The sequence below is a fragment of the Nematostella vectensis genome, chromosome 1 (assembly GCF_932526225.1).
Source record: "Nematostella vectensis chromosome 1, jaNemVect1.1, whole genome shotgun sequence".
NCBI lineage: Eukaryota > Metazoa > Cnidaria > Anthozoa > Actiniaria > Edwardsiidae > Nematostella > Nematostella vectensis.
In genome coordinates, this window is record NC_064034.1 from 10,948,519 (window position 1) to 10,971,524 (window position 23,006).

At 43.8% G+C, this 23,006-nt stretch overlaps 1 protein-coding gene across 1 annotated transcript; it reads right to left on the bottom strand.

Annotated features, from left to right (window-relative positions):
- Window positions 1–53: 53 nt before the first annotated feature.
- Window positions 54–22,226, bottom strand: LOC5505252 (A disintegrin and metalloproteinase with thrombospondin motifs 7). Its single transcript, XM_048728072.1, has 27 exons — window positions 22,101–22,226; window positions 21,537–21,630; window positions 21,162–21,436; window positions 20,296–20,443; window positions 19,792–19,931; window positions 19,331–19,414; window positions 19,101–19,234; window positions 18,832–18,866; window positions 18,505–18,610; window positions 18,046–18,168; window positions 17,305–17,440; window positions 16,827–16,919; window positions 16,477–16,625; window positions 15,981–16,047; window positions 14,203–14,275; window positions 13,262–13,389; window positions 12,737–12,863; window positions 11,843–11,932; window positions 9,922–10,097; window positions 9,222–9,351; window positions 8,658–8,784; window positions 5,138–5,345; window positions 4,656–4,851; window positions 3,779–4,033; window positions 983–1,291; window positions 460–633; window positions 54–156 (listed from the first exon to the last, which is right to left on the bottom strand). Exons 1-26 carry the CDS (start codon window positions 22,152–22,154, stop codon window positions 503–505), a joined length of 3,588 nt encoding a protein of 1,195 aa, XP_048584029.1. The 5' UTR covers window positions 22,155–22,226; the 3' UTR covers window positions 54–156; window positions 460–502.
- Window positions 22,227–23,006: the final 780 nt, after the last annotated feature.

The window sequence follows — 23,006 nt, forward strand, 5'->3', positions numbered from 1 at the left end:
GTCTATTGTTACGTAAGAATAAGTAGGGACTGTGAGAAGATATGTTGTCCATCTATGATACACAATATTTTCTTTATTGTTTTGATCACTTTCACTTTTTACAATTATATCTATTACACTAAGGCCAAAATAGTTTCTTTTCCTGGTGCCCATTATCTAGAAGAAAAAGAAACAATTTATATATCTTATATCTTATGAAATCCTGAAAGCTGTTTCGATTGATATTTTGTGTCAGTACTATTAGCCCCAAGATATTATTTTTAAAGCTCTCTCTCCATTACCCCCCTCACCCAAATGTGACGTCACAATATTGATTCCTGCTTGGTTAAAATACAAGATGGACAAGTTATTGTTAATGTTGAGACAAGCACAAAATGAACTAAATGACCTGAGACCCTTAGACGGACCAAAATACCTAATGTCAAAAACTGGAATAAACGATTTTAAAATTAGCATTACCTATCACGTGATGTCCCTGAAGCTGACATGCGTCATAGCGTTGCTACAGGTTACACACGTCTTGGCAAAGTCTCAGGTCGCAAGGTGGCTTCTTGGACTTGTCGCATTTTTCGTCATCTACTGCTGTGTTGGTTTCCATGGAGATGCATCTTACGGTTGGCTCAGATACCTTACCTGCAACAATACAAGATACTCGGGATAGTATCTCAAATCGGTCGATAAAAATGGATTTCTAGGATGACAAAAAAGCCTCCCTGCGACCCGGTGAAATTAAACTGAATTAGCCAAAAAAAAGACGAAAATCAAGACAAGACCGGATATGTTACATTTCCTGTCTTATTGTAACATACATAGTCTCGATTACATTGTTTTATCAGACTTAGTTTTCGACCATTTGATTTTTTTGACCGACACGTCAGGTCCAGGTATCAATTCGTAGGTCCCTTACTCCTAAAACAATTGATGAATCACACAAATTAAAGATGGAATATTACTTGCAATATCTCACATAATTGTTTCTTACTAGTAAAAACGTAAACAAAGTTGGCATTGCTCCCGCCCACTCCACTCCAGCAGCCGTGGAGACTGGGTCCGTATATGTTGTATTTCTTGTGCCCCAGTTTTCCAGACCAGCACTCGCCATAGTACTGAATGCCAAACAGAGGCATCCCGTCAACCCAAGCATCCTCAGAACATTGCTGTACTGTTTTACGCATGTTCTTCCAATCGATGTTATTCCGATGGTTGCCAATCAGCTTGGGCAGCGATCGTTCATCAGACGGGTCGTGTCTGTCACTGAAGCATCCAATGGGACGGTAGGCTTTCTTTAGAACTGAAACAAGAGAACAATTATTTATTACTCACAATGACTTGGTCTAAAAAAAGCAGTGAAGGAGAAATATTTTACGAAGACACTTGTGGAATCACGTGGTCCAGTGTGTTAACACGTCAGCGTATGGGGCCTCTCACCACGGGTGACTCAGTGTGTTAGCGTGTCAGCGTATGGGGCCACTCACCACGGGTGACTCAGTGTGTTAGCGTGTCAGCGTATGGGGCCACTCACCACGGGTGACTCAGTGTGTTAGCGTGTCAGCGTATGGGGCCTCTCACCACGGGTGACTCAGTGTGTTAGCGTGTCAGCGTATGGGGCCTCTCACCACGGGTGACTCAGTGTGTTAGCGTGTCAGCGTATGGGGCCTCTCACCACGGGTGACTCAGTGTGTTAGCTTGTCAGCGTATGGGGCCTCTCACCACGGGTGACTCAGTGTGTTAGCGTGTCAGCGTATGGGGCCACTCACCACGGGTGAATCAGTGTGTTAGCGTGTCAGCGTATGGGGCCTCTCACCACGGGTGACTCAGTGTGTTAGCGTGTCAGCGTATGGGGCCTCTCACCACGGGTGACTCAGTGTGTTAGCGTGTCAGTGTATGGGGCCACTCACCACGGGTGACTCAGTGTGTTAGCTTGTCAGCGTATGGGGCCACTCACCACGGGTGACTCAGTGTGTTAGCGTGTCAGCGTATGGGGCCACTCACCACGGGTGACTCAGTGTGTTAGCGTGTCAGCGTATTGGGCCTCTCACCACGGGTGACTCAGTGTGTTAGCGTGTCAGCGTATGGGGCCTCTCACCACGGGTGACTCAGTGTGTTAACGTGTCAGCGCATGGGGCCTCTCACCACGGGTGACTCAGTGTGTTAGCGTGTCAGCGTATGGGGCCACTCACCACGGGTGACTCAGTGTGTTAGCTTGTCAGCGTATGGGGCCTCTCACCACGGGTGACTCAGTGTGTTAGCGTGTCAGCGTATGGGGCCTCTCACCACGGGTGACTCAGTGTGTTAGCGTGTCAGCGTATGGGGCCTCTCACCACGGGTGACTCAGTGTGTTAGCGTGTAAGCGCATGGGGCCTCTCACCATGGGTGACTCAGTGTGTTAGCGTGTCAGCGCATGGGGCCACTCACCACGGGTGAGTCAGTGTGTTAACGTGTCAGCGTATGTGGCCTCTCACCACGGGTGACTCAGTGTGTTAGCGCGTCAGTGCATGGGGCCTATCACCACGGGTGAGTCAGTGTGTTAGCGTGTCAGCGTATGGGGCCTCTCATCACGGGTGACTCAGTGTGTTAGCGCGTCAGCGCATGGGGCCTATCACCACGGGTGAGTCAGTGTGTTAGCGTGTCAGCGTATGGGGCCTCTCACCACGGGTGACTCAGTGTGTTAGCGCGTCAGCGCATGGGGCCACTCACCACGGGTGAGTCAGTGTGTTAGCGTGTAAGCGCATGGGGCCTCTCACCATGGGTGACTCAGTGTGTTAGCGTGTCAGCGCATGGGGCCACTCACCACGGGTGAGTCAGTGTGTTAACGTGTCAGCGTATGTGGCCTCTCACCACGGGTGACTCAGTGTGTTAGCGCGTCAGTGCATGGGGCCTATCACCACGGGTGAGTCAGTGTGTTAGCGTGTCAGCGTATGGGGCCTCTCACCACGCGTGACTCAGTGTGTTAGCGCGTCAGCGCATGGGGCCTATCACCACGGGTGAGTCAGTGTGTTAGCGTGTCAGCGTATGGGGCCTCTCACCACGGGTGAGTCAGTGTGTTAGCGTGTCAGCTTATGGGGCCACTCACCACGGGTGACTCAGTGTGTTAGCGTGTCAGCGTATGGGGCCTCTCACCACGGGTGACTCAGTGTGTTAGCGCGTCAGCGTATGGGGCCACTCACCACGGGTGACTCAGTGTGTTAGCGTGTCAGCGTATGGGGCCACTCACCACGGGTGACTCAGTGTGTCAACCTGTCAGCGTATGGGGCCTCTCACCACGGGTGAGTCAGTGTGTTAGCGTGTCAGCGTATGGGGCCACTCACCACGGGTGACTCAGTGTGTTAGCGTGTCAGCGTATGGGGCCTCTCACCACGGGTGAGTCAGTGTGTTAACGTGTCAGCTTATGGGGCCACTCACCTCTGCTGAAACTGGTTCGACTCCCGGTCGAGACATGGGTAATATCTTTCTGTTTTTGACTTGGATTTGACCTGGATTTGGCTTGTTGAATGTATGTGAGCTTACTTAGAAGCTTGTGTATTTTTTCCACCAAACGGCGACATAAAAATTATTGTCTTAATACAATGTCGTTTTGGACGTCGAAGATACATAAATACTTTTAAGCGGCGACAAAGATATTCACACTTTTTAGGCCGATTAATCGAGACCTGCTTGTCAGTTTACAGATTCGAGGCCTCACGAGCTTAATCTTTCTGAGTTCAATAGTTTTTATTGTGGTCTTATCAGGACGTTAAATAAATGGTCTTAAAAATTAATGCGATGGCCGATAACTTACCTATAAAATAGACATCATTGGCCCAATTTCCCCCGACACCATGCTGACACCTGTCACTCTTGCCGTAACTGTCGTATGTTTCCATAGCTACAGCGGCCCAGCATTCCTTGCCGTACTGTACGCCAAAGACTCTGTATCCCTGTGCTTTGGCAAGCTGGTAGCACGCTTCCACAGCCCTCGCAGGCAATGAGGAGCTCAGAAGCTTCGGCAGCGCTCGGCTAAATTTGTCTTCATAGCAACCTTTGTGGTAGTAATCTATAGAAAAACCAAATTGGCAAATACAGGATTATGAATGAGATTATTAATAATAGATAAAGATACTGCTTATTGCCACCCATCGCATCTCCTGATTAGGGCAAAAGAGCCGTAGCAGGCAACGTAAGATTGGGGGTGCACAATACACAAACATTAAAAAAATATTGGGGTGGGGCACAGCCACGCCCCTTCTGGTCATTTCCTTATAATTTTTGAAAATATTGGGAGGGCACATGCCCCCAGTGCCCCACCCACTACTACGGCCGTGGACAACAAGAGGGTCTGCTAAGTACGCCGCTGCATGATATAAACCGTCTTTTAATAGGACATCTCACATATGGGAGCTAAACAACATTTTAAAACTACACATTAACAGTTTTATATTGCTATTTCGAAATCTCGCCGGCCAATTAAGTCCGGGTACATTACGTTGTCGAGTTTCAAGACTTTTTCCAAAATGAGACAGACATTTTGAATTCAAGTCGATTGAATACCTTATCGAGAAAGGATGTTCGTAAACGGAGCCATTAAAGCCTCCCCTTTTCTTTTTCTTTTTCTAAATAAAAGCCATGTTCGTCACATTCGATACCGTTCCAAATGGACCCTTTAAGCATCCTTTTACCTGAGCAGTTTGCACAGGAGTACTCGGTTTTCCACTGAAAGCACGCAAAGTTGTTGCACGTCTGCGTGAGGCTAGGAGTCGTGCCAGTCTCCTGGACACACAGCTCGGTCGGCACCTCAACTACGCTACCATTCACAAGGGTTCTTCGACATGACGTCACGCGTACTTGGCTCCCACCGCCACACTTCTTAGTGCACTGTGGATAAAAATAGTCTCAAGAAGATTAATCAACAAGATTAATCGCGAAGACCTATTAGCCACTTTGTCTAGGGAGGAAGAAGAGGGGGAGGGCATGCAACAGCGGTCTGCCCAGGATTTACTTAGGGGGCTGCACAGTCATAGGCATCATATATCATATAGGGTTGTATTTGGCAATCCTTCAATAAAAGCATCATACGCACCCCCCCCCCCCCTCCCCCTAAAGTACGCGCCTGTGTAATGAGACCTAGCGTGACTACTAGCCGGGTTAGCATGCACCTCACCTCTGACCAGAGGCCTGTTGCCCACTCCGGAGGGCAGTCGAAGGTGTTGCATTCCCGGATGACAGCCGGTTTGGTTGCGTTGGTGCAGGCGGAGTCATCGAGCCTTTCATTCGACGATTGTGTGACTTTTTGCATGCATTCTAAGGCACGTGTCTGAACACCCCCTGCGCAGCTTTTAGAGCATTCGCTATAGTGACTGACGACCCATCTAAAAATTATGAGAAAAACGTAGAGCTGAATATGGTAGAAAACATTGCACTGGACATGTGACTTACGTGACTTACTAAGGCTGACAAGCTTGCGTGACTTACTTAGGTTGACAAGCTTGCGTGACTTACTTAGGTTGATAAGCTTCCGTGACTTAATTAGGCTGACAAGCTTGCGTGATTTACTTAGGATGACAAGCTTGCGTGACTTACTTAGGCTGACAAGCTGGCGTGACTTACTTAGGCTGACAAGCTTGCATGATTTACTTAGGCTGACAAGCTTGTGTGACTTACTTAGGCTGACAAGCTTGCGTTAGTTACTTACTTAGGTTGACAAGATTGCGTGACTTACTTAGGTTGATAAGCTTCCGTGACTTACTTAGGCTGACAAGCTTGCATGACTACCTTAGGCTGACAAGCTTTCGTGACTTACTTCAGGACTGTCATGTCCTGAAGACACAATTCTGAGCGCTACTCTGAACACAACACTAGCTTTTACTGTCGCCGGATAGTACGCTCCGCCTGTCACATGTCGAATTCCATTCATCTTATTAAAATGCTCGAACTCTCTCGACTTGAACTGTGGCCCATTATCGGTTACTATTTGCTCGGGGAGGCCCATCCGGGCAAATAGTGTACGCAAGGAATTAACAGTTCCCAGTGCGGTAGTGTCCCTGTGCATGATGAAGACCTCGGGCCACTTTGTATGCGCATCCGACACCACCATCACCATGTGGCCTGCAACCGGACCAGCGAAGTCGATGTGTAATCGTTGCCAGGGTTGCGCTGGATACTCCCACCGATGTAAAGGGGCTCGAGCAGGGTTCCGGGCTGTCTCCTGGCAACAGGAGGGGCTCCTCCGACAGCATGTCCTTGACCTTCCTGAAACTCTGCTCCTGTTGAACATCCCAGACCCACGACACACCCTACTGTAGTAGCTTGTGTACGGGTGCTAGGTGAGTTGCCAAATCGGGCAAGAACCGTGAGTAGTACTGTACCATGCCTAAGAATTATCGCAGCTGTCCAACATTCTCTGGGTTGGGGAGCTGTGTCATAGCTTCAGTCTTGTTCTTGGACTGATGGAGACCATCCGCAGAGATTATGTGACCCAAGTATTCCACTGAATCACGCATGAATGTGCACTTCTTTCTGTTGACCCTAAGGCCAAAGTCCTCCAGTCGGCCGAAAACCTTGTCCAGAGTGGAGATGTGCTCTCCGGCCTGGAGCCTGTAATGATTATATCGTCAAGGTAACACTGCACGTGTGGTATACCTTGTAGGACCTGGTCCATCGCCCGCTGCCAGATTGCCAGAGCTGAGGCGATGCCATACGCAAGTCGCTGATATTGATAGAGGCCGCGTGTTGTATTTATCGTCAAATACCGCTTGGCGTCATCTTCCAGCTCCATCTGCAAATATGCTTGCCCCAAGTCTAGGGTACTGAACTGTTTCCCCCCACTTAAGCTAGCATATATCTCTTCGATGCGTGGCAGGGGATACTCGTCCACTCGCAATTGGGGGTTGACTGTGACCTTAAAGTCTCCACAGACCCGCACTTCTCCGTCCTTCTTAATTATTCCTTGTGCTTCTAAAGCTTCCAAACCACGCTCCACAGCAGGCTTCCGGGCCAGCGCAACAGGGCGAGCCTTGAAAAACTTAGGGACAGCGCCGTCTTTTAACTGAATACTTGCCCTGATGCCCTTAAGTGTTTCAAGGTCTTCCTTGAAAACTGAAGCATGGCTGCTAAGTACATCCTCTAAATTCTTGCTTGCGGTTAGATTCAACAAGGACCAGTTCAGGGTGATTGAATGTAACCACTCCCTGCCGAACAGGGTGAGTCCATTCCCGGGAATGACATATAAGGGAAGAGAAGTATCTTGGTTTCCGTAGCGCACTTTGACTGTTATGGCTCCCAGCGGAACCAAGTTCTCTCCTGTGTAGGTATGTAGTTTTAGATCAGTATGTCCCAGGGGCACATGACGCAAACACTCGCGGTATTTGGCCTCGCTTATAACTGAGACAGCAGCCCCAGAATCCAGTTCCATTTGAAACCCAATCCCTTCTACCTCTATGTCGACACTGATGGGTTTCCTAGATGGCTTAGAGCCCACTTAATACAATGCCATGCCATATATTGTTACCCTCTGTTCTCTCCCATAGTTTTCGTTCATAACCTTGACCCCTGTATGGGATGCCTGTGGTTTCTTATTGGACTTGACCTGCCGGCATGTTCTCTTAATGTGCCCTATTTTGCCACAGGAGAAACACTTGGATTGACTGAAAACGCAGGACCGCGAGTCGTGCTTCCCGTTACAGCGGTAACATTTTGAAACTGTAGCACTCTAGGGTAGTTTCCTTGGGTTCCCTGTGGTATCTCAATCTCGCAAAAATGCTTTTGGCCATTGTTTCCCTCTTTCTTTGCCTGTTCGACCGCATGGCACTTTCGCACAGCATTTTCAAAGTTCAAGTCGACGAGTTTCTCTTTCAGTAGTTCTCTCAACATCTTGTCGTCTCTAATTCCAGACCTGTTCCGCAATCTTTCGCTTCTTACTTCATCGGAAAACTTGCAATCTCCAGCCAAGTGCTTGAGCGTAGCCACGTACTCGCTTACGGACTCCTCTGGTTTGCGATAACGGTTATTGAACTCGTATCGCGCTACAAGGGCAGACTTTTCTGGCTTCGTGTGTTGTTTTGTTTTGTTTTCACAATAACATCATACGTTATCGTGTCGTCCTTCGGTTTCGCAGGCTGTATCAAATCCTTCAAGAGTTGGAACGTATCGGGATTTAGATTAGCTAAAACAATTGCTTTCTTGGTCTTCGCTTCCGTTACGTTGTTCACAATGAAATAAAAATCCAGCTGTTCAGTGTACGACTCCCAGTCGCCGCCCGGGTGAAACTTGTTTACTTTACCAAATGTCGCCGTGTCTTCCATCTCTGACTAAACTTCTTAGGGTTTCTCTTGCTCTATTTCCATCAAATCCTTTCCCTCATCGCTTAAGAACAAGTCCCAGATGCTCGTCGCCAATTGTCAAGTCCTGAGGACAAAATTCTGAGCGCTACTTTGAACACAACACTAGCTTTTACTTTCAACAACCGAGCTCTACAAATTCGGCGCGCTCTCGCCGGGCAGGCACGTTATCTCCATGGTAACATCAATCAATAACATACATAACACTAAGTTTGACAGGCTTGCGTGACTTAGTTAGGCTGACAAGATTGCGTGACTTACTTAGGCTGACAAGCTTGCGTGACTTACTACTAAGTTTGACAGGCTTGCGTGACTTAGTTAGGATGACAAGATTGCGTGACTTACTTAGGCTGACATGGCTGGGTGTTGCACGGTTCCATGACCGCAGGCTTGGTCGCCTGGTCACAAAAGCGGGGTCCAGCGATAGTGCCGTCCTGCACTCGTCGACACGTCACGTGGTTCCTCCTTTCGCCTACAAAAGTTTTGAGCTATTGTTAAAATATATTTTCAGGCCACGTAAGTAAAATCATAAATTAGATTTTGCAAAGTAAATCACTCTTTTTTTAGATGGAATGCTATAAAATCGAAGGCGTAGATGGGTCACATCACAGAATAAACGAAGGAGCCCGGATAAAAAAAGACCTCTCTCGGAGTAATGTCACCTTTCTAAGTCTCCCTTCTATTACAAAGGCGACTGCAGACAGCAACCGAAAACTCAGTTTGGAATTGAGCCCTAAAAGTAAAAGTCTTGGCGTAGACCTAAGACCTCTGGGTGTCCTTGCATGAAAGCGAGGCTATGTGTACTTCGTCTTCCCTATAAATGTATTGGATTACGTATTGTTTCAAAGACAAGCGTTTAATGGGAACCTTTTAAGTCTGGGACGAAGCTTCAAGTCAGGCTATCTTTACCTCCAGCGCAAGGTTCAGTACAATCGGTCCCTTGCTCGACTTTCCAAACAAATCTCCTGTCACTGTCGTGTCCAGTTAGATGGTAAGTCAGCTTAAACCCCGGGTTCGTGTAGAAACCCAAGAAGATATACTAAAAAAAAAGAGATTGTATGATTCTATGCCGGTCGTCTTCGGGACCGGAACAAATACTTAAGGCCGCTTGAAAACGGTCTTGATACAGCAATACAGTTAAGCAAATATTTAGGACATTTAGTAGCAGTGCATAATACAAGGTTGTCAGCTTAAAGATGCTCCCTTATCACTGTATTCTTTGAGACTTATCATAGGAGAGCCCAGAATTTCGAGGCATTATTCAAACAAAAAGCTGTTCCCCAGTCTTGCAATGTTAAATGCGATTTGATTGTATTACCTTCCCACGATGCTCAGGGGTTGATCTTGCTTTTGGTTGAAAGGGGAGTTTGGCCAATGACAATGTGGGGAGTGAAAAAAGTTATTTTCATTGAGTTTTCTGGCTAAGAAGTTTATGATAGAATACGCACCAAATAAGATGTTGATGACGAAGTGCAACAATTCTCTGGGCGTTTTGTTATAAAAACGCAGCAATAGAAACGGGGGCATGCACCAAAAAGGAGAATTCTGTATGGCATATTTTGCACATAAATTTTGCCAAAGAGAGGGGTTTAAACCCATGTGTTCATACCATAACGTCCAGGACTGCGTTAGTAGGGCCTTGAATAAACATCTTCTCTGCCGAGATCCACCACTTTTTGTACTCTAACTCATACTTGATAAAGGTGCCGGCCGCGTAGACAGTTCGGCTATAACTGGGGACTGGGATCAAGAGGCTGTTCTTCTCGGGTGGATCCAGCTTTAAGGCTAAAAACAATAGAACGATGTAAAGAGCCAGGGATAAAAAAATACAGTGGAACGATGTAAAGAGCCAGGGATAAAAACAGTAGAACGATGTAAAGAGCCAGGGATAAAACAGTGGAACGATGTAAAGTGCCAGGGATAAAAACAGTGGAACGATGAAAAGAGCCAGGGATAAAAACAGTAAACGATGTAAAGAGCAAGGGATAAAACAGTAGAACGATGTAAAGAGCTAGGGATAAAAACAGTAGAACGATGTAAAGAGCCAGGGATAAAACAGTGGAACGATGTAAAGATCTAGAAGTAAAAACAGTAGAACGATGTAAAGAGCCAGGGATAAAACAGTGGAACGATGTAAAGATCTAGAGATAAAAACAGTAGAACGATGTAAAGATCTAGAGATAAAAACAATGGAACGATGTAAAGAGCCAGGGATAAAACAGTGGAACGATGTAAATAGCCAGGGAAAAAACAGTGGAACGATGTAAAGAGCCAGGGATAAAACAGTGGAGCGATGTAAAGTGCCAGGGATAAAAACAGTGGAACGATGAAAAGAGCCAGGGATAAAAACAGTAAACGATGTAAAGAGCAAGGGATAAAACAGTGGAACGATGTAAAGAGCAAGGAATAAAACAGTGGAACGATGTAAAGAGCAAGGGATAAAAACAGTAGAACGATTTAAAGAGCCAGGATAAAACAGTGGAACGATGTAAAGATCTAGAGATAAAACAGTGGAACGATGTAAAGAGCCAGGGATAAAACAGTGGAACGATGTAAATAGCCAGGGATAAAACAGTGGAACGATGTAAATAGCCAGGGATAAAACAGTGGAACGATGTAAATAGCCAGGGATAAAACAGTGGAACGATGTAAAGAGCCAGGGATAAAACAGTGGAACGATGTAAATAGCCAGGGATAAAACAGTGGAACGATGTAAAGATCTAGAGATAAAAACAGTAGAACGATGTGAAGAGCAAGGGATAAAAACAGTAGAACGATGTAAAGAGCCAGGGATAAAACAGTGGAACGATGTAAAGAGCCAGGGATAAAACAGTAGAACGATGTAAAGAGCCAGGGATAAAACAGTGGAACGATGTAGCCAGGGATAAAACAGTGGAACGATGTAAAGAGCCAGGGATAAAACAGTGGAACGATGTAAAGAGCTAGGGGATAAAACAGTGTAACGATGTAAAGAGCTAGGGAATAAAAACAGTAGAACGATGTAAAGAGCTAGGGAATAAAACAGTAGAACGATGTAAAGAGCTAGGGAATAAAAACAATAGAACGATGTAAAGAGCTAGGGAATAAAAACAGTAGAACGATGTAAAGAGCTAGGGAATAAAACAGTAGAAAGATGTAAAGAGCTAGGGAATAAAAACAGTAGAACGATGTAAAGAGCTAGGGAATAAAAACAGTAGAACGATGTAAAGAGCTAGGGAATAAAACAGTAGAACGATGTAAAGAGCTAGGGAATAAAAACAGTAGAACGATGTAAAGAGCTAGGGAATAAAAACAGTAGAACGATGTAAAGAGCTAGGGAATAAAACAGTAGAACGATGTAAAGAGCTAGGGAATAAAAACAGTAGAACGATGTAAAGACCTAGGGGATAAAAACAGTAGATCGGTGTAAATACAACTCCACCCAGGACTAATCAAATTACAAGGATGGGAAAGGAGTTTCTGCAATCATACATAATGCTCATTCGTGATTTCGGCTATTCTATTAGTGTTAGGTGACTATAGCAACTCACTCATAAAGTTATTTGTAGCTGACATCTCTTGCACCGTTATGCTCGTAGCGTTGATAGGAATCTTGAACATCACAACTGCCGCGTCAATACCTGATACGAATATCCCTATTAAATACCTGATACGAATATCCCTATTAAATACCTGATACGAATATCCCTATTAAATACCTGATACGAATATCCCTATTAAATACCTGATACGAATATCCCTATTAAATACCTGATACGAATATCCCTATTAAATACCTGATACGAATATCCCTATTAAATACCTGATACGAATAAACCTATTAAATACCTGATACGAATAAACCTATTAAATACCTGATACGAATATCCCTATTAAATACCTGATACGAATATCCCTATTAGAACCTACACAAGGTTACTAAACTAGGCGACTTGCGCTAAGGAACCACGTGACTTTTTGGGTAACAAAATCACGTGTACGCTCTGGCTGAAAGCACTAACAACAGAAGAACTTGTTTTTTTCTCTCTGGGCGTTTTGTCACTCAAAAAGTAGCGTAATTTTTTAATGCAAGTCGCCTATCGGACAGATAAACACATTATTGAAAAAAATTATTATTTCCATTAATCAATTAGTTATCATTAATTGATTATCAATTATTAGTTAAAATCCTTATCACCCCCTTAACCTCTTAGGGTTAGGGTTAGGGTCTTTGTACTTGGACACATTCGTTCCTGTCTTCCTCTTGATTATTAATTCATCATTAATTAATTAACAATTATAAGTTGATTATCATCATTTCCTCTGATTTTATGGTTCTGGTCTGTGTATAATCTGGTAAATTGGACACATTCGCTCCCGTTGTCCTCTTGATTATTAATCAATCATTAATTAATTATCAATTTCAAGTTGGTTATTTTCATTACCTTTGATTGTATGGCTCTGGTCTGTGTACATTTTGGTAACTTTGACACATTCGCTTCCGTCTCCCGCACACTTGCCGCAGCGATCCACATCCATTCCAGAGTCAAGCGAATAGTCACAGCCCACGATCTGTCACCAAAAGGTATTGAGTGAGAATAACCATTAGGACGTTCTAGCAGCTCAGTGCCAAAAAGGTATTGAGTGAGAATAACCATTAGGACGTTCTAGCAGCTCAGTGCCAAAAACCATGTACGAAGATAATTTCCATGGCTTAACACATAGTTTTAGGGTAGGCTTTGGATATATATTGTAATTCAATCGATAGTGTTTGCACCGACGTAAATAACATTTTTGGAAGTTTGAGTAATTATACCAAAATTCCCACAGAATTAAAACGTGGAAAGTTTTCCTGGTACAAGCTTTTTGACGCCCTTTGTTGGAAATTGCACGATTCTCTGCTGAAATCTGTCTTGTCATTTATCAAGGTAAGATATACGAAGAGATCACTACTTTTCTCAAGCTCTCACCCGGCATTTCCCTTCGATGCACACATCCCGCCTTTCAGGGGCGCGATAACATGGGGTGCCATCTGCGACCGGACCCAGGATTTCCGCCACGTTCCCTCGCCGGCAGTACAATGTGCAAGGCGCGTGACCTGAAAAACGTAAATCATACGGCAAACGTAAATCATACGGCAAACGTAAATCATACGGCAAACGTAAATCATACGGCAAACAGCCTGTTATAAAGATGGGGCTATAAAGATGCCTATCATGAAATACACTCTTTTTTTTATAAGAACGTCTAATTTTCAGTTGAGGCTGAGCCGTTCTAATTTTTGTGACATTTTTTAAGGCTGAATATGTACAATGTTCTTAAATTTTAGTGTATATAAGAATGTAATACCCAATGAATTATTAGGAAGAGAGTTACACTAATGATCAATAGCAATAATAAGGTTGTTACTATAAGCACAATTTGATTCTGCATTTTAGAACGCATATCAGGACTAAAAAGGCAATACTTTTCTGCTACTGCATCTGGCATGTTCTTAGCATGTTCTTAAAATTTGTTGAAATCTCAGGCTGGACGTTCTTATAAAAAAGGTTCTTATAACAAAAAAAAGAGTGTACCAGATAAGCCGAAACCAGCGCTCTCTCTGCCTGCTCGATCAAAAATGTTTCGTTCACCAGCTCTGAGTCAGACGTTAGGAAGTTTTTCAGATCTTTTCTGCCCTTGCCATTTTTATGTGTTGTATTTTGTAACTTGTCACTTTTATGTACAGTTATTGTAAACAGAGCCCCATTCAAACCTCTGTTAAAATATTGTAAATATATAAATAAAATAAAATTTAAAAATGTTGCCCAGTGATTGCACGTGGTCATCGCATGGCTTCATATGCCATTCCATCCAACAAAACCAGTCACACAACAATTCTATTCAATATAATTATGTTGGTACTGCTTACTCATGTAGTATTGTGACGGGTAACCCTGTGTTGTGCACTGTTCGTTGCGCCAGTCCGCCCCGTTTGGACAAGTCTACAAAGTGTAACAGATCACACATCCAAATACAGTACGCAGCTATAAAAAAAAGTATAAAATTCGACCAACTGCTATTTCTAGGGGGGCGTACAACGTTTTTTCTCCGATTGTGCTATCTCTTAGGAATTATTAAGACCACACCCAATTTGTCATCTCCTAAGGGTAAGAATTTCTGTTGACCACGCCCAAAGAATCATCCCTTATAGGGTTAAAATCGGTTTTGCCGACGGTCACCCTAGTCTGTCGGAGTCCCCCCCACACACACACAACCAAATACATACGAAAGCCCAGCTTGAGAGTAGAGTCAGGGGTAGGTAGGAATTTGTGAAAAACTGAACATTGGCACTTACTTGCTTCTTGCATATGGTAGTAGTGTGTGAATAACGGAACATTGGCACTTACTTGCTTCTTGCATATGGTAGTAGTGTGTGAAAAACTGAACATTGGCACTTACTTGCTTCTTGCATATGGTGGTAGTGTGTGAATAACGGAACATTGGCACTTACTTGCTTCTTGCATATGGTAGTAGTGTGTGAAAAACTGAACATTGGCACTTACTTGCTTCTTGCATATGGTGGTAGTGTGTGAATAACGGAACATTGGCACTTACTTGCTTCTTGCATATGGTGGTATTGTGTGAATAACGGAACATTGGCACTTACTTGCTTCTTGCATACGGTGGTAGTGTGTGAATAACAGAACATTGGCACTTACTTGCTTCTTGCATATGGTGGTATTGTGTGAATAACGGAACATTGGCACTTACCTGCTTCTTGCATATGGTAGTAGTGTGTTAATAACGGAACATTGGCACTTACCTGCTTCTTGCATATGGTAGTAGTGTGTGAATAACGGAACATTGGCACTTACCTGCTTCTTGCATATGGTAGTAGTGTGTGAATAACGGAACATTGGCACTTACTTGCTTCTTGCATATGGTGGTATTGTGTGAATAACGGAACATTGGCACTTACCTGCTTCTTGCATATGGTAGTAGTGTGTGAATAACGGAACATTGGCACTTACTTGCTTCTTGCATATGGTGGTAGTGTGTGAATAAGAGAACATTGGCACTTACTTGCTTCTTGCATATGGTAGTAGTGTGTGAATAACAGAACATTGGCACTTACTTGCTTCTTGCATATGGTAGTAGCGTGTGAATAACGGAACATTGGCACTTACTTGCTTCTTGCATATGGTAGTAGTGTGTGAATAACGGAACATTGGCACTTACTTGCATCTTGCATATGGTAGTAGCGTGTGAATAACAGAATATTGGCACTTACTTGCTTCTTGCATATGGTGGTAGTGTTTGAATAACGGAACAGTGGCACTTACTTGCTTCTTGCATATGGTAGTAGTGTGTGAATAACGGAACATTGGCACTTACTTGCATCTTGCATATGGTAGTAGCGTGTGAATAACGGAACATTGGCACTTACTTGCTTCTTGCATATGGTAGTAGCGTGTGAATAACGGAACATTGGCACTTACCTGCTTCTTGCATATGGAAGTAGTGTGTGAATAACGGAACATTGTCACTTACTTGCATCTTGCATATGGTAGTAGCGTGTGAATAACGGAACATTGGCACTTACCTGCTTCTTGCATATGGTAGTAGCGTGTGAATAACGGAACATTGGCACTTACCTGCTTCTTGCATATGGTAGTAGTGTGTGAATAACGGAACATTGGCACTTACTTGCTTCTTGCATATTCTCCATTCACCCTTGTGAGTTCCGACACAATCTTTTCCTCCAAACTGGGGACTATAACACAGCAAGAAAAAGCTATATGATTCTAGAAATAAACATTTGCACGTTGAAAGAGGTTTCTCTCTATCAACAGCTAAGCAAGAACTATATCTTTTACTGCGTCAAGTGTTCGAGATTAACGGTAATGAGAGATACATTCGTAAGGACGATGGTACAAATCGATAAACACATATGACGAAACTCTAAGAAGGTCAATCACGCTGCCATTTTATGCTCCCTTTAAATGCCGAGTGATTCAAAGCTTCCATTTACATAGGCTCATTCAAGCGATTAACCAATATAGTTTCATTCAAATATCGTCAATAACGTATCAGACCTTATTCGTAGATTGTTATTTTGAAGTTTTCTTGCGAATAAACCGTTTTATTTTCAAATGTAAACAATAACAAAGGAGTGGTTGATCGACATTCTTTAAGTACTCACGATGGGTTGGTGCACGTGCGCACACGATGCTGAACTCCAAAACCGCACGTGACTGTACACGCACTGTACTCGCCCCAGTCACTCCACTGTCCGTCCACTGGCGGTGGAAGACTGGCACCGACCTCTACACATCGGCCTTTCATGCACCACTGATACAAAAGTACGCACATACAGTCTTAATTCTAATTGTTGCACTGCACTGCACTGTATTGTATTGTATTGACTTCGTTATTTTGCTACCGACCAAATCTGCCACCCTATGTAGCAGGGGAAAAGGGCAGAAAAGTAGAGGTAACTGCGTTAGCTAAGGAATCAGAAAAAAAAGTGAAAACCTAATTCTCCCCTTTTACCTTTCTCCAGCCGCACGCGGTGCCATCGACAGGCGGGCTGCCCCGGGCCACGCAAGAGTTCCCACGGTAACAAAACATCTGGTCACACTGGTGCTGCGATACAAGATGGATAAATAGATTAATAAGCATCAGAAGAATCGAAAGCGATCAACCATTTTCATCAAATGACAGCATATAACCCATTATTGCTCCGACGATGGACGCTCGAAACGTCAGCGTAACTACTCTGTCTCACAGAGGCGTTTAACCTACCTTTTCGTGTTGATTTATAGCTTGTCTACACCACGCCTACACAGACCATCTAGTCTTTCTACGGCTTGTCTTTAGTATTTCTAGTTATACCATATATTGATAGACTAACATGGGTGACGGGGCACCGCGTGTATCCTTTATCATGAAAGACAAGGTGCTTGAGCGCGTTAGATGATTAAGCCATTGTACATATATAATGCGTATTATTTACTAGCGTGAGACTAACCTGGGTGATGGGGCACCGTTTGTACCCTCTACCGTACATCATGGTGCACTGCTCATCTGCGTCGATATTGAAGCCGGGAGGGCGTGACGGGATTTTAATTAGCTTAGGCGGCAGGTTGTCGTAGCATTCATGCCCACTATTTTACAAGAGAATGAACGTCAAGGCCTTAGAGATTAGTAGCCTACAAATCACATGTCCATTTTTTGACAGAGATCTAAGGGAACCAACGAGACCTCGACAGAAAAAGTCCATTGACCCTATGAATACAAATGCAGAACGCCAGTGCTGAAAAACGCAAGACTAGTTCCAGTACCGCGCGGTTAAACCAGCCTTTTTGTTTTGAAATGGCGGCTTTTCACCGGCGAACCGTGACATTTTGGCGAATGCTAAGAAAACTAGACCAAACATAAGGTTATAATTTTCCTTATGACTCCATCATTATCAAACCAATCTGTCATCTTTTGTACAGTATGGTTTTAATGCTGGACAGTTTGTCAAGACAGCGACTGAAGTCAGCCTTTCGTACCTTTACTCGAACGATTCAACACTACGATTGTGTTTGTGTTCACCAGAGCACGCGCATGCGCATACCTTATTCAGCACTGCCATGCAGTACGTTTTTGTGAAAAGCGTACACTAGCATTTGGACAAAAAAACTATGCTCCATAGGCAAAGAGTCTTGAAAGACTTCAAAAGCCATGGAAAGGGTAATTGTGATTCGTAATCAGAATCCTCACTTACGCAAAACTCTGTTTAAGCTCTTTTCTGCTGCATTTGGACCAAGTAAAGGCGTCCGGGCCACTTGGTTGTCCGGACGTCATAATATGCCCAGAACAATCACCCGTATCATGGTCTACGCCCAAACTAAGGAGAAGGAAATGATACTTGATAATATCGGCAGTCCTACTAGATGTTACATACAGTAGAGAGTTGTCAAAACTCTCTGCATACTGGTTATATGACATAAATATACCTAAACATCCAGAGTAACTAAACTACAAGCCGGATCTTATTTGGGTTTTTTTTCAGAAATGATCTACTTTCCATTATTGGGAAACCTGTGGGACGAGTGACCTTGGTCCCAGTGAACCTCGACTGCGCGTTCGAAAATAAAATATTTCCGGATAACCCCAAAAAGAGAGCAAGGTTAGAAATTTTGAGTAACGGTTATACCGCGGCTTGTGATAAACCATAACGTACTTGTGGGCCATCTCGTGAGCGATTGAGAAAGCAGTCTGGAGTCCTTGATCGTCGTTCACGCTGGCTGAATACCGACTTTCGCACGAGTAGCCACAGAACGCCAGACCTGATATGAAAATTATTGGCTTGACATTTATAAAGTACTGAAGTAAACACTTTAGCTAAAGTTATGGCTATTGATCTTTTCGCATACTACTTTATCTCCATTTTCTTTGATTCGTATATGGCAATAGATTACATGTTGAATACAAGAGAATGCGTGGACTTCCTCCCGGTCGTCAGAGTTATTACAGATCGTGGTAGCATCAACTCTATATGACACCTTACCATTAAGACTGCAATCGGCGAGACCGCATATGCGCCTGCAAATAGAGAAAACAAGTTTGATAATGAAGCAATACGAAGGCGCAGTAGAGAAATGGGTAAAAGGTAAGGTATGCAGCCAACATGTGTTCTTAACCGCCAATCCTCCCGTCCCCGGGGAATGGGGTCAAGAGATGACAAGGATAGCAGGGAAGGTGGTCTTATCATCTCCAACTGATGCAAACTGTAAATTAACCATAGTACACTACTATTGGGCGTCTTAAGTGACTCACTTGGTTATAAGCACGGCGTTGTCAAAGTGTTCAGGTGCCGCGGGTGGACTGTTGTGTTGCTCGGCCCATAGGGAGAAGCGGTTCAAGTAGCTGCCACCAGAACGGATGTTATGTTTGGTGAAGTTCAGGAATGGCTGCAGCCAATAGTAACAACGTTAGGACGATTGATATAGAAACAAAAGAAATCCCTAAGTCTGTATGTCCGTCCTTCCGTCTGTCTGTCTCATCACCTCTTCTCGTTGTATGATGATCACTTTGACCAGTACAGCTGTGAGATTCATTCCTGTCGACGGATCGGCGTACAGCCTGTTCACCTAGAATAAGAATATTAGATGTTATACAACGACACTCGTAAATCGCCCGCTCTGATTGGTCAAGGGTCCATGTGCTATTACGTCAGCATGCGCGCGCGGGCTCAACAAAACTAGATTGTAACGTAAGAAAACATTTTCATTGTTGTATAACAAATAGAGCTCAATCTTTTTGTGCGTCTGTCCTCTAACACATGCACAGATGTCACCGCGTATCAACAACAGCAAGTGCGTATCGTTGCGTACTTTTTTGTTCACTTTTTTTGCGCTGTGACGTCATCTGCGCATCTAAGGACAGGCGCACGCAAAAATTAGATCCATATGTTGTCGGAATTATAGGTAGCATTCAAAAGTTGATCATATATTACTGATAGACTCACCATATTGGCCAGGTTAGCGATATAGTCCACGGCGCGGTCTTTGTAGAACTCTGACGTCACGTGATCCATTGTTATCATGTATTCAATCACCTTTCTTCCTAAAGGCTTTGTGGGTAACGATCGTTTTATTGTCTGCGGGGCTGTTGAGTGAGATACAAATATTTCTGCTTTAACTAACCTTCAAGGAATATGTACCTATATATTACATAAGGTTGCACTCGAGGAATCGATGTGTCGTTACCTGCAGGGGTCATATATTAAACAAAAAAAGCGTGAATAAAACAAATCCAGGTTGGAAATATGTAGCATAGTTGTTTTATGTGCCTGTAAACAAATACATGCCGTTCAGAGACCAGTATTATTCCATTTGTACTCATGGAGTCTCCGAGTGTAACATTAATTGAAATAGGTGTATAATCCCAAAAACACCCATTCGTGGTAGCCTCACAGTGCAACCACATTTGTTACATTGCTGTGTAACTATCTTTGCCATACATATCCTACCTCGCACCGGACTCTGCTTTAAGGAGGGCCGCAGGCTACGCCGTGATATCACGTGGTGTCCGTCACCATGAAGTGCTGCGCGTTTTTTCAGGTCAGCGGTTACTGGTTCCAGCTTGTGTAAGTGCTGTTGGACTACTATGGATCCGCTCTGTTTTTAAACAAAAGCCATCAATCATCTTTATCCGATCTAGGCAAAGCGTACGTTGTAGTATATTAGGAAAGCCCGGGTAATTAACCGCGCACTAGGTTTGTTCCAAAGGGCACCCCAACTCCTTGTGCTTTTACAAATTCAGATACCTTTTGAGAATACAAAGTGCATACAGAAGTTCAGCGTACTCACTAATGACAGTCGTTCCCCCCTTAAAAAAGGGTGACAACGCACGCATGATCTGCGCATACTGCGCATTTTTGGCAACTCATGGCAAGAAAACAGAAACATGAAAAAAGCCCGGATTAGCATGCCCCGTGTATGGGAGAATCTCGTCTGGGTTTTGGAAAGTGAGTCTATTGAGCTATTGGCCCTGTCAATTTAAGATGGAGTGAATTTCACACATTGAGCTTGCTGCTGAAGTGAGCATACATTCGTATAGCGTTTTTATAGTCTACGTCACGTAAGCCCTTGTCGGCCACACCTTTGTTATTGATTTCAACAAGACAATTTATGAGAAGAAATCTCAAAGTGCCCCCTAAAATGAAATGTGATGCATTATTTGCAGAATTCACCTTGAAATTTCGCAACGAACAATTCTCCAAATCAACCGATGGGAATGAAATCATTCATACATTATTGGTACTTTGCTAGAAAGATAAAATGGCGGTGGCTAACAAGAACCCTAAAAGGCGTGGCTCATAGGTTATGCACTTACCAGCTCCCCGGTCTTGATATCTCGGCGTAGCGCCACCAAGGAGCCTGGTTCCGATACCACGTGACCATGATAAAAGTCAGCCTCGGGTTTGTGTAGCAGCTTTTCTGTCATGCCGTCTTTTCTGAGTCGCTCTACCATGAGCTCACGGTGAATGCCATCCGATGGCTCCAGCTGTAACTCCATGTCTTTACCAAATATGGGCAGCCGCAGGAGGTTCCGGGGTGGATCGCGACGTAGTCGTTGGTTGTCTAGTTTTATGACGTCATATTCCGGAACTGGGAAACAACAATAGATCAGCGCAGGTAGTTGCTATAGTTACAATTGCGGGAGATAGGTGCTATAGTTACCATTGCCGGTAATATTTGCTATAGTTACCATGGTTTGATGAGTCGGCCTCGAAGTAATGCACCTTCTCGTCTCTGGTCATCACCTCGTGTAGATTACTTAAGTGTTGAGTAGGTGGAGACGCCTGTCAATCACATGTCACGTGGTTATGGAATACTCTTCTCAAATCGTGATGGTCATACAGTAATTTAAACATTTTATAAAGGCAAGTGCCCAGTTTAAATCGAGACAAGAGGTTAGGTTAGGTTGAAATGAGATAAAATGCATTGATCACTTTCGCAAAACAAATTTGGAAATAAAACGGGCTAAATAAAAAAAAGTACAGTCGCTACATGATGGTCATCATAGTTTATATGCCGCTTAATATATGCAGTTCTGTTCAAGGGAGAGGGGTTTAAAACCCCCTGGGCTGCCAAAGGAATATTATGCGCAAAAAGCTTTCAAGATTACTCTATTCTGTAGTCTTCGGGAGCCAGAAAGTCAATGTATTGAAATATTTTTCACCTCCGTTGCCAGGTCAAACCCCATCTCAGTAAAAAGCTAGATCCGCCCCTGATGAATGCTACATCTTTAATGCACCTCGAACGAACTTACCATTGTGAGGAAGGCCGGCAAAAAAGCCAGCAAGCAAAGTACACGCATCATCATCCCAGTATCCTTTTCGTCTTTGTGCTGTTGTACGGTGAGTGTCGCCTTATAAAGGTTTGTAAGAGCGTAGCGCTTGGAGTTTTTTTTTTAATATATGTACTTATTTCCGACAGCTAAAAAGCCTGTGAAACAATTATCCGTCCCCAGGATCATGTAACGAGAATTCAAATGCATCCCGGTGAATGTAAAAAGAGCGTTGTTAGTAATTTGTTTCGCATCTGTCAGTACGGAGTACGTTAGTTTATGAAGAGTAAATACAATTTAAGAGCTAGCCATCATTTTTTGGATCCCAGAAGATATTTCATTACATTCTAAGTGGACGTTCTCTTCCAGATGACGTTTAATGAAAAGGCTAATAATATAATCGTTGCCACGTTTCGGAATTCAAAATGATGGGGAGTAGTGTGATATAGGGGGTCCAAAAGACCGTCGAGATCAGGGAGGGAATTTTGTTAGGTTTTCACCCATGTTTGAGAACTGTAGCTGAACACAAACGTCCTGACTCTCTTTCCCACCCACACAATGTTTTTTTTTTTTTAAGGATTTTTGTAATGTGAGATTTCATTTCTTTTTTGTCTTCTTGAAAACAAAGATTCCCTCTAATGGAAAACAAATAAAAATATTTGTCGTTTCTAAAATCATTGATTCAAACGTTTCTAACGCCTATTCTGAGTTCTAATTCTGTTGGAATACCCTGCTCTTTACATAAGTTTCTCTGTATTTTGATCAGTTCTAATGGCAAATATCCCTTATAACTAACTTCTGTGTAGAACCCACAAAAGCCTGACGGTTTCAAGGACTCCTCGGCACCCGTGGCAAACAAATAAAAAGAATTGAAGAACAAACAACTAA